The sequence below is a fragment of the Thunnus maccoyii genome, chromosome 2 (assembly GCF_910596095.1).
Source record: "Thunnus maccoyii chromosome 2, fThuMac1.1, whole genome shotgun sequence".
NCBI classification, from domain to species: Eukaryota; Metazoa; Chordata; class Actinopteri; order Scombriformes; family Scombridae; genus Thunnus; species Thunnus maccoyii.
Window position 1 is genome coordinate 20,227,063 of NC_056534.1, and position 12,662 is coordinate 20,239,724.

The 12,662-nt window shown below is 38.9% G+C and overlaps 1 protein-coding gene across 1 annotated transcript; it reads right to left on the reverse strand.

Moving 5' to 3' along the window:
* Positions 1-121: 121 nt before the first annotated feature.
* Positions 122-12,305, reverse strand: wfs1a (Wolfram syndrome 1a (wolframin)). The gene is made up of 12 exons (XM_042424664.1): positions 12,162-12,305; positions 10,927-11,505; positions 9,810-9,889; positions 7,676-7,820; positions 7,399-7,572; positions 7,037-7,114; positions 6,819-6,961; positions 6,538-6,678; positions 5,876-6,121; positions 5,303-5,581; positions 4,491-4,654; positions 122-4,250 (listed from the first exon to the last, which is right to left on the reverse strand). Exons 2-12 carry the CDS (start codon positions 11,498-11,500, stop codon positions 3,032-3,034), a joined length of 3,243 nt encoding a protein of 1,080 aa, XP_042280598.1. The 5' UTR covers positions 11,501-11,505; positions 12,162-12,305; the 3' UTR covers positions 122-3,031.
* Positions 12,306-12,662: the final 357 nt, after the last annotated feature.

The window sequence follows — 12,662 nt, forward strand, 5'->3', positions numbered from 1 at the left end:
AATAATATGAAATGTTGTTGTTGGACCCTTTTTCTTCTTTGTCTTTATCACTACCACTAAAATCCTTTCAAAACATGAATCTGAATAACATGACCAAAAAAGTTTTGTTCAAAAGCACTTTAATAGTCATTGCACACTCCCATAAACTCCATCACTGCATAAAGAAGGCATTCAAATTCACAGTGCACAGGCTTGACATCAGCGACTGGCATTCACCCGTAACTAGAGGTTACATCATAACAGTGTTCACTTGTGAGGCTTTTCATTGCACTGCAAGTATTATATGCAGATCAGTCGTTCTACAGCAGTTCAATAAAAGCCAAATTAAAAAGTGTGACTTAACAGTATTTTGTCATCATAAATGTGACAACATTACTTTAACATTGGAGCAATGTAAAGGCACACTTTGCTGTAAAGCAAAACCAATAGTTTCAAATATTTCTATGATTGGCACTCTATGTCTACGGAATGAACACTGTCAAATGTTTTTGTTACTCTTAAAATCTAGGAATAAATGTGATCATAGTTTTGTTTTATGTTGTTTTTCTCAATGGATCACTCACCCTAGGCTGTGATGTAAATTATATTAAAAAACAAAAAACACACATTTATAACACATCCTCCAGGCTACTTAATGCATTACTGAATGGTTTGGCCAGACACCATAAATAGTAAGACCTATCATCAGCTATGACATCTTTGATATGGTATTTTGGTCTACGTGTGTAATAGAAACTGATAGCGAGACTACAGCTGCATACTTTGACAGGTTTATGAGCCTACCATTAACAGCGTTATTGAGAGCAAAACAAATAGTTCAAAGGGCTATTTTGGGTTTCTAAATGTTTGACATTTTATGTGAATTAAACCATTAGGCACAAGAAAATCTGATCACTAACTGAAAAAAAAAGATTAAGACCAGAACATGTTAAGACCACAAGGCAAGAAATAATTAGCAAACAGATCCAGAATATATAGTCTGCCACACAACCTATAAATAAATGTTAATGTACATATTGTAAAAATGTACTCATGTAAACACACACAACACACATTTACATGCAAACATGTACACAACTGTACAATTAATACAAAAGCAGCAACAACATTGCTTTAAAGTAAAGTTCACTCTGGTATATGAATACATTTATATGAATATAAATGAATATTTTATTGTTAATGGATGTACAGTACCTCTATAGTTATTCAGAAGTGGTCAGCACGTGTTACCTTCTCTGCATATAATGTGGTGCCATCAAATTACAGGCTTTTGTGTAGTTCTTATAACAATGTTGGAAACTGGCAAATTTAAAATCTGTGACCCCGGAAGAAGGATGATTTTTTATTCTAGTCAAAGTTGGTGTCTAACTATTCTTGAACTACTTTAGAGGTACCTAAACAGAAACAATAAAATTAGTATCACTTTAAGTGTAAACTCATGCATTAACAAGACATACTATCCAAAATATGAAATCATTTTCTAGATAATATCAGCATGAAATAAGAAATAAGCTTTAGATTCATTTTTAATACAATTAACAATACTTAACAATACTTCAGTAACATGATAGTCACATCATAAGAAAAATACAAGGTGTCTTCCTGAAAAAATGTATTACTTCAGTTTTACAGTAACCTTTATGTAAGGGCATACGTTTGGTTCTAACTTTGGTAGGGACTCTTTTTTTCGGATTGCCAAAATAATTGTGTATGTGTACTTGCTCTCTATCACTCTTTTCTCTTTCATAAGCACATGTGCACACACACATACACACATAAAGAGGCTGACTCTACAAAATGTTTACTTTACTGAATATGCATTAAGTGACTTGCCTGAAACCGGACTTCTATAATGATCTTTTCTCTGATATTTACATTTTATTGATAGACTACTTAACTATTAATTTGAGACCAAAATTAATATTTAAAAATGACATATCATAGACTGTCACAATATATGTTAAAATACAATAAATGTATAGAAACCTGTAGGTAATGTGCTGCTCAGTAACTAGCTGCTGTAAAGTTTTCAAACCTCACCTGAGATTTGTATTATTTTTCATTCATCTCCTGAACTTATGGCTAGATCTTTCACTATAACATCAGAGCTCACCTGTCTGTATGTCTCTGCGCTGCTCAGGCTGCTGCTGACAGTACTTTCATAATGAAATGATGCCTGACAGTCACAAACAAATCAGTTGGACAAGCAATGGCTAAATTAGCTTATAAATAATGTTCATGTCTTAAGGACACATATGCAATACTAACTCTGTTCTTGATCCACTCATGAAAAAGGGGAGATATTGCATTAAATAGTAAATATTTCTCCCATTAATTTCAAAGATTAATGTTTGGACTGATTAGAGAACATTCAGTGTTAACTAAGCTCAACTGTTATTGACATTTTTTTTCTTCTTTAAAAAGGACCTTAAGTCTTAATTTGCTTTTGGGAGGAATTTTCACCAACAGTAGGCTAATGAAGTTGTTAAATTAAACAGCATGTCTGAGCAATAATCACAAATTAGCCAACAACACCTAAAATGAAATTAAATATATATCAAATAATCTTAGTTTTGTCCACTGAAGTCGTTTTCAATTGTTTGATGTTTGGAACGTTTAAACTATAAATCCTAACTGCTTCAGATTCTCCACCTCATCGACTCCACTACTGCTGTTGCTGCTGGCGGGCTGCTGCTAGTCAATGTGTACAGCTTGAAGTTGAGGGTTGCCAGATCATCAGGTTGAGTGTCCCCCATGTCTTGCTCTTTCACTCTTTATCATAATAGCACACTTTTTTGCAGATAATACACAAACCTGAGAACTCTGCAGAGATCTTACCGTAAACATTATGTGGAGTTGAAGTGGCTAGACTGTATGAGATCGGTAAAAATATTGGTAGGGACAATTCAGCAACACCTTGATATTGGTAGGTAGGGACATGTCCTTACTGTCCATACCCAAATCTACACCCATGCCTTTATGAACTTTGTCAGTTGTGTATTTTGTGCTGTTGTCTCCGTTAAGTGTCTTTCTATGTGTCTTGCTGATGTCTTTCTTCTCTGGCAGTGATTTTTGCAGACAGGAAAGGAGAAAAGAAAAAATCGAATGCAAACTTTAGTGCATTCATTGTGGTGCATCTCCAGTCTCTCTCTATCTTCACCTGCCTGCCGTCAGTAAACGGTGAAGCAACACAATCCAGACAGTGGATTGCCTTCAACTCGAAGGCTGGAGATTTGGATCCTAGACGACCCTCCAGCTCGGTGCTGAAGTCCACTATATTACCAGGGTTCAAGTTAAGCAGGACCTGCCGGAACTCATGACTGGCCTTTAGGACAATATCACTGGCTGGGTCCTCTGCCTCTACATTTCCATCCTTGACCATCCCTATTGTCACCTCAAAGCGGAAGCTGTCGAAACGTTTGACATGGCAGGTGTGTTTGGCCAGAGCCTTCATCTCACACAACTCTTCCTCTTCTTGCATTTGTGGCAGTACAGGCAGTGAGACTGTAGCCGATGCAGAGTTGGCTGCCAAATTGGCAGCTGTTAGGTTTGCGACTGTGGCATTCTTTGGCTCACATTTAGGATACGTCTCTCCATACAGGCAGCGCAGCCAGTCTCCCATAAACACTGGCAGCATGTTGATGACCGACTGCGCCCCATTCTCTGTCTCAGCCACACGGACATGCTTGAAGCGACCAATCCAGGTGACTCTGTGTCCCTGCAGGTGGCTACAGAAAATCTGTGTCTGGGCTGTGCCTTTAACTTTCCAGGAAGGGGGCCCGCACACCTGACTGTATCGGTTCCAAGTCAGGGTGGAGTTATAGACTTTCTGTCCCTCTGCATGATACACATAAATAGAGAAGAACAGGACCACCATGGAGATACAGAGTAAGATGAGCTTGACAGGGCCGCGAGACGTCAGTGAGCGGAAGACATCCAGAATAGACATGCTAAACCGTGTCCAGAGCCGCAGGGTGACAGGGATCGCACATACAACCAGGGTTACAATCATCTTGGTCAGCTCGAGTTCGAGGAACCACTTGCAGAGCTGGATGAAGAGCATGGTAGCAAGGCCCAAAGCCAAAACAGGCAGAGCAAACAGGAAGAGGAAGTAGGCCACACAGGTGCGGATCAGACCTACAGCATTGGAATTCTGAAGGAGCACCACCGAGAACTCACACCACATGAAGCACACAAGGTATGGCACCAGGAAGCAGTAAGTTCCCCGGAAACCACGCATCTTGGCCATACTAAAGGTGGAGAAAGAAAGGAAGAAAGGGGACAAATAATAAATTATTTAGAGGGCATAATCTTCTATTAATCTTAATTCTAAAATGTGTTGAAATGGATTTAAAAACACTGACACAAAACAGTAGATGGGTTTTAAATTCTTATGAATCAATGAACACACATAAAGTAACAAAACAGGCCAGAGAATAAACAATTTAAGAATTGCAGTGAATCACAGATGCCCAAATGCCCCTGCTTACCTGAAGAACAGATAGAACAGGTAGATATACAGCAGGCAGGGGATGCTGAGCTTCAGCTCCACTGACTCCCCTAGTGGTAGTGTGGCGAAGGTGCGTCCCAGAAAACAAAGCACTGTCATGGACCTTGGCAGGAACTGGGTCAGGCTACATAGAGATGATGTTACCTGGATTTAAAAAGAAGTACATACCTGATAAACTTTGAGGGAAATTTTTGATTTTTAATTTTTTTAGTACTATCTGACATTTTTCATAGTGTTTGTGATTGTTATAATTAGTGTGTCTGTGTGTATCATGATGTTTTTTGATTGTGATGTGAATAAACCTTATTTATCTTATTGTGTATATGGCAAAAAAGATTCTGATTTCAATGAGATTTTCTGAATAAATAAAGCTTAACATTAACAACATATTTGAAAATAAATAAAAAAATAATAGTCAAATAGTAGTCATTATACGGGAGAAAAAAAATTATTTTACTGCCTGTGTGGCTGATTAAAAACCGTTTAAGCATGTTTTAGCCCAGCAAATACAGTTCATGTGTATGTTAACTTCTTGTCAAATGCATTTGGCTTTTATTTGTTATTCTCTTATGATAATAATAAAAAATAGAGATATGTATATTTACAAAAAGTCCCACACCAAAATCTTGGATGTTGAAGTTTCACACAAGTACTTCTGTAATGCATGGCCTATTTTAACAAATGTTTGTGCAACTTGATATTTACACAGCACACATTAATCAAATTTGTAATTATTAGGTTACAACATGATCTTTTCAGCACGAATTGTGTCGGTGTTGTGTCCCCTCTGACCTCTATGATCATTGCTTTGCGTGCGTACGTCGTAGCGGTGGGGCTGAGGCTCAGGTAGCTGATAGCAGTAAAGAAGATGGCCACTGTGGAGAGCTCAGAACAGGGGATCCAGCCCTTGTCAGCTACAGGGAAGGAGAAAATGACGAAGAAGACAGAGACAATAAAATAGAGGTATGGCTCAAGATTATTCCAGCCAAAGTTGGTCTCTGCCTGCTCCACATCTAGGCCAGGTTCGAAACGTGTCAGCAGAGATGTCAGGGCTCTAAAGTTCTCCCAAGACTGGAAAAAAGAAGGGGAAGGAAGAGTCAAAAATTGCTGGGAGATTAGAATAAAATGTATAAAAAGCATTTCAACCACCAAACCGTGTTTATAGTTTGGAATAGTTTAGTGACAGAAAAAGGTTTATCAAATTGTGGTAAAGTGAAAGTAAAAACCAAGTGCACAAAACAAACAATCTTGAAAGGAAAGAGGGAAAAGTAGCAACATATTCTGCATTAGAAAACAACTTTTGAATGTAATATCCACACTATTCATGTTGGAAAGAAAACGCTTAAGTAAAAAAAGCACACTAACCTTGCTGCTCTGAAAAACACGCAGAGTGCAAATAATCATGGAGATGAAGGAGAGGTAGAAGACAAGCAGAGGGATGACAAATGCAAACAAATCAACTGTCAGGTTGCTGATGATGAAGAAGAAGATGAGCGCGTTGACGTGATGCGTAGGGATAATTGTGCTCAGCCATTGGACACCGGCCCGCGATGCCCAGTCGACCAGGTGCTCCTTCATCTCAATCATGGTACGCAACGGGTATTGCAGCATCTGAATTGAAGAGAGACACATATGGAGAGGGACTGGAGACATTACCATTTAGAGCTGCAACAAGTGATTGCAGCATCTCAAATGTGAAGATTTTCCGATAGTTAATTGAATATCTTAACATTTCAGACTGCTATTCAGACAAGACAAACAAGACCTCTGAGATATTGTGAATGTCATCATTTCACTATATTTTAACATTTCATTAACTAAATAATTAATTGACAAATCGAGAAAATAATCGACAGATTAATCAATGATGAAAATAATCGTTAGTTGCAGCCCTATTAACTAAGTTAAAAAAAGAGACTTATATTGAGATGACTGAACAAGAGTAAAAACACTGACAAATTACATTCACTAGTTTTGATGAATATGTGAAAACACAATGACATGTGGCACAAGACAAAATAAGATACCATTAAGCGTGATTTCATGATCATGGCTGTTGTTATGGCCCTACTCTGCTTCCTGTGCAGCATCATCCCACTTTGGCCAAAACACCAAGCACTTTTGTTGGCCCTCTTTCCTCCTGAAGGGCCCAGCTCAGCCTTGCGCCTCTAAACACACACACACACACACGCACACACACACATATGCAGTATCTTGAATTATTTTAATTTAGAATATACATGGCTGTGTTCTAATGATAACAAATTTGCATTTATTTATTTATTTTTATTCTAACTGGGTCTTTTACCTCTCCACTGCTGTCACAAGCAAGTCCAGGGCTTTCAGTCTTGGCTGTGACCTGGCTACCACTTTGAGGTGCAGAGGGGACAATACCCTGTGCATAGTTTTTAGTCATCTCAACAAAGTCATCCAGGTCCACCAGCTGTTTGGCTGAGAAGACATAAAGCAGGTGATTATAACAGAGGATAAACTATATTCTCTGTGTGTTTCTTTCTGGACACTTACACTCTTTGCTGACCATGCTCTCCAATATTTTCTGTGTCTGGTTTGAGGTTGGGACAGGAATCCTGCTTGCATTGCCACCTATTGGTGAGGAACGAACACAGCACCAGTGAGTTACAAACATCACCCTGAATGCCCGCATGTAATGTGATATTCTTCAGCATGACAGCTGCAAATGCTTATATCACAAAGAGGGATACATGATATATTTCACAGCAATGGCTACTATCATATGACAACATGCTACAGCATTCTGGGCAGCCTGTCGCACATCAGGCAAGATTGTTGCCACAATTCAAGGATACTTGACATGGTATTAATAGTGTTTTTATCCACATGTCTGTGATTGTGTGGTCGTATCATACCCTGCATGCCGTTGACCTGGCCGACATTTTCTAGCATCTCAGACATTGCCACCTTCTTCTTCCTCTCTGGATTGAGCTTCCAGTACATCATCATGGCTGCTTTACGCACCGTCTGCTCAAACTTAGTCTCTGTCGCTAACTTCCGCACATCTGCCTCATTCTCTGGAGTTATTCCTAGCAGTGGATGACAGACAAGAAAAGGTTTAAGACACAAAAAACATAAATACACACAAACATGGAGATGCATGTGCACGTATAGGTATTCTGTGACATTAACCTTTGTTCTGGATCCAACAGCGCTGTAGTACTCTGGCTGCGCCTTTTCTTCCCTGTTTCGCTGCTTTAACAAGCCATTTCACAGCCACACAATTATTTTCCTCTGTATCCTTCTCTTTAGCAAGAGCCAAGTAGTGCTGACCCAGCTGAAAAACAGAAGAAAGGTAAAGGAGAGGAGATTAATTCAGCTTGTGTGGCCTTGGTCTAACTAAGTACAACCAGACATAAAGTTCAGTGGAATGTACTATATTGTATGCATGTATTTAGAATATAACATAAACTACTTTGCAAAATAATAGTAAATTATATATACATATAAGATTCACATTATTACATGAACTGAGATAATTACTTAATCGCCCATTTAACTTATTACTTTATAAAAGATTGACATTTTCCTAGGTTTTGAGATACCCACTGCTCAGATTTCTGTTTCCAACTCAATAAAATGTAATAATATTTGTGATAATTATTTGTGTAAATTCAAAAGCAATTTTTTTTCAATAGTGTTCCCATTATTTTGGATAATCCACAAAACACACAGGTTTTATAGGGACTATTTCTTTGGTTAAAAAAAAGTTGTTTCAATGCAAACACAGTGAGGCATATGGAACCCACTGACAACAGATGACTACTGAACAGATAGAACCTATAATTCCCTGTTCCTGTAGCCATCAGTGTCTCTGTCACAGTTAACTGCACAGATAACTGCAGTTAGCAGAGGCCCCAGGAGCATATCAAGTGACCGTTTTCTAATCTTAACTGTCATTTCATAACTTCCTTCTCTCTCAGTTACTATCAAATGTGTTTGGAGGGGGGAGTGAGATGATCGGATCTTAAACTGAAGCTCTGAATTAGTATACTCCTGTCTGTGTCTATGTTAAATACAATAAAAAAATATCATGAACCTGCTTTATTAGCATGTATAATAAACACTGATTCCCTTTGTATAACAGTATATCCAACCCCTGCGCTGATAGGGTCACATGTTTAGACATGTTCACTTACACAGGTGATTTAGGTGCTTTGTGTGTCCAAATACACAACATATAGCAAGTTAAAGCCACATAATCAGCCTCTAAGGAATTTACCCTTTCAGAGTCGATGGGTCTTGAGTGCAACGTCTGGTCTCATCTTCCACCTCTAGCCCCCCTTCTACTTCTGCCATAACCGTTTCTTACATTTGTATGTGTTGGTAGAGAACAAGTAGTAAAGATAATGTGAATGTTTCATTATTATTTGTTAAAATTTAGAGGAATGCTGCAATACACTGTAATAGTGTTTGTAATGTTTTGGGTAACACTATAATACAGCCCACGGTTTATAGTCTAATTTGTTTTGTTGCTATTGATATCTAAATGTATATGCACTAGAAGAAAACAAGGTTGAACAAACAAGGAAGTAACAATTGGGCATTTTGGAGAAATGGAGAAACAAATCATACTCTAAGAATCTCTGTAAATATTGGGTATGGATGGGGTGTACAGTACTAGGAAATACTGAAGCTTGGGAAAAATTGTTATTCTGTGCAACCTAAAATAATATGATATACTGTAACATACATATTTCACAGTTGTGATTTGCTACCAAAACTGTAGGTTTTTGGGGATTTGGGAAACTCAGATAGCATGGTTATTGAAGAGCATATAAAATACTGGGTTACGTTACAGGGTTACTCACCAGTCGTTGGGCACAACAATATAGTTTTGAGGTAGGAAGCTCAAAAGAAAGGGGTACAAATCTTGGAATAATGAGGAACTTGAGGGTCAATCATTTATGTACTTATAGTGGACTTAACAAGGTTAAGTATTTCTCCATTCCTCCAAAATGCCCACTTGTTACTCCCTTGTGCCACATAGTCTTGTTTTCTTCCACTGTACCTGCATTAACATAAATAAAATAAGTATTTTATTGGCCCCTGATTCATACAACACAATCCCACTGTAAATCACAGGCTTATTATGAAGTAGTAACCATATTTTGTATGTGTGACAGTATCTTGCACATCATATTGAAAGCCTGGGATCATCTTCCGAGTGGACAAAAATAGACACATGCTCACAACCAGACGGAGTGAACCAGCAAGATGGAAAACAATGCCAAGAGTCAGGCTGTGTGCATGTGCTCTCAGTCACCCGGGCTTGAGCTCTGGCATCACCAGCATTGGCCTTCTCCTCCATCTGCTGGAAGGATAAATCTTCCTCTGGTTCTTCATCTGTAGGAAAGGCGAGGAGAGGAGAGGAGATGCCTTACATGTACATATGTCAATCTCAATCAATCAAAAACTACTGTCTGAAAAAACTTATAACATAATGCCCTTGCTGCTAAACGTGTATAGCTATATAACTTTATGGTTATACATAGTTAGATACAGGTACAGGAGCATTGTGACTCAGTGCTTGTTTTTACACATAATGTACTCACTGTCAGTGATGAACGAATCCCACCAGACATATGTCTGGTAACATGAGCATAAGACGAAATCAGAGGTGGAGTAGAAGTGAGAGTGTGTGCGTTTTAAAACTGTCTGTCTATGCAGATATCCAGTGACGAGACCCCAGAGCTCCATCAACACTGTGCCGAGCGCTTATGTCACACTAATACTTGTCGATTGAATAAAGTTTCATTACAGTTACTGTCTTCCCAGTATCTTTTAAGCAAAGGGGTTCAGCATCTTTGCCTGACAGTGAGGCAGGCTCTTATATATGACAATAAAATATCACAAAGTTTAAATTGGTAATTAATATCAGTTTCTCTCAAAAATGTATATACAAATAATTCTAAAATGTGTTTAGTTTTTGAACTTAGTTCAAACTCAACGTGTTTTGCAAGCAAAGCATACCCTGGTATGTGTTGCATATATGGAAATAGGAAAGACAAGTAGCTGCAAAACTGTAGATTTGCATGTTCACTACTCTTCACTTGTCAATCCAGATGACCAGCTCTTATTCCTTACACACAAAACAGGCACTGAGCACTGCCGAACAAGCAGGAATTGAAATAGCAGCCCAAAGTACATACAAAATATGAGAAAACAAAGTTAGCTAAAAGTAGTTCTCCATTCTGGCTAAGAAAGATGTTAAGCTCAGGGATAGGTTACTCTGCTACATATGGAAAGACATTCCAAAACATGGCACAAGGCTTATCATCTCAACACAGCGAAGAGTCTGTGGTCTGTGACTTCATCTCTCAGGGCCATTAAAACTCAGAATGTGTCATTGAGTCCTAAACTCAAAATGAAGGCATTCTTACCATCCTCTTCGTCATTGGCATCCTCCTCCTCTGCTTTTCTGAGTCTTTCCTGTAATATGACCCGTTTGGCCATGGAGGCAAAGGTGAGTTTCATGGGGGCGGTGGAAGAAGTGGAGGGAGCTGTAGTGGAAGCAGTGGTGGGGGAAGCTGGATGGGAATCTGTAGGAGTGTTACAGGCTAAACTGGTTGCAGAAGTGAGGTTGGAGACTTGAGGAGTAGTAAATGGTGTTTTGTTATCAGCAGGAGATGGGAGTGCAGAGGAAACAGCTGTAGACAGGGATTTAGAGGACACAGCAGGAGATAAAGGTTTTGAGCCACCTAAAGAAGGAGGTGAATCCATCGGTTTAGAGATGGTGTGAGTGGATGGTGGGGAGGAATAAGACAGTTTAGTGGGTTCTGTGGTGTTTTTTGTGGAGGATGGAGCTTTGGCAGGCTGAGAGGGAGGAGTAGAGTGGTTATTGGAGATGGGTGAAGGAGGAGTCTGTACTGGGTAGGGAGGAGAGGGCCCATCCAAGACAGGGCATGACTTCTGGGTGTTGAAAGCAGTCGGTGTTGGTGGGAAATCCTTCTCCATCTGTCCTGGAATAAAAAGAAGTATGTATTAATATAACATGTATCTAAGGACAACCATAAACTGCAGCAAAATATTCAAGGTAATTTCTAATAAGTCTCAGAATAGCAACAGGCAGAGGACTCTGTGAACTCCCTGTCAGAGAAATTTACACCTAAAATATGATACACCTAAAACATGATACCTCCCCTTTGAAAGGAGAAAGAATTTTGATAGGGAAACATCAGTAAAACCCGTTCTACTCAATATGAGTGAACATCTAAAAGAATCATAAGATATTAATATACAGTATCAGTCAAACGATTGGATACAATCTCTCATTCAAGTGAATGGGAAAGTGTATCAAAACTTTTGACTGGTACTGTCCATGGCAATAACATACAATTACACTGAACAAAGTGGCAAATAAACGCAGGAACATGCAGAGCTAAGATGTATAATTTGACAGGAAAATATGGATAGGTAATATTAAATCCGTTTTTACACTGGGACAGCTGTAATTATTCATAGCCTCGCATTTGAACTTTGAGTCTTTGCTTCGTCCTGCACATACGGACACTGACACTGCGCGAGCACAGGAACTCTGAAGCTCAAGTCAAGTCAAATCCCAACACTAAACCTGCGCCAAAGCAACAATCACTCAAACAACATAAAGAAACCTTACTTGGTAACTAAACGAGCAGATTTCTTCACGATATTAAAGTGAATTGTCCTCCTGAATTTAAAAGTTGTGACTGTGTTCCCTGTTGTGATCCATTCCTCTCCACGCAGCTCTGCGAAACCAGAGACGCACACTGACTGTGGTCAAGCTCTCACGTCTCTGGTCCATAAACAACACGACAACTTCACGGCCCGCCCTCTTAAAATAGACTCTCCCCTAACTGGGATGATAAATGTCCATCAGACTGTCAATTTATCTGATTGGCTATTAGCTAATTCCTGTTGTATGTGATTAGATAAAACATAATAGATTAAGTTAATTAATGAAGGTTAATTCACACTTCATACATAAGGCCAATTGATATGCCACCAAATTGGCTGAACTCTAGTTATGGAAAAGTTCCTTTTATACCCATTCATTTAATCAGCCTCTATGAAGCTGCTTTTTTCTTTTATCACACTAGTAGTCACATGAAAACATACATGTTGCTGCATGCCACCACAG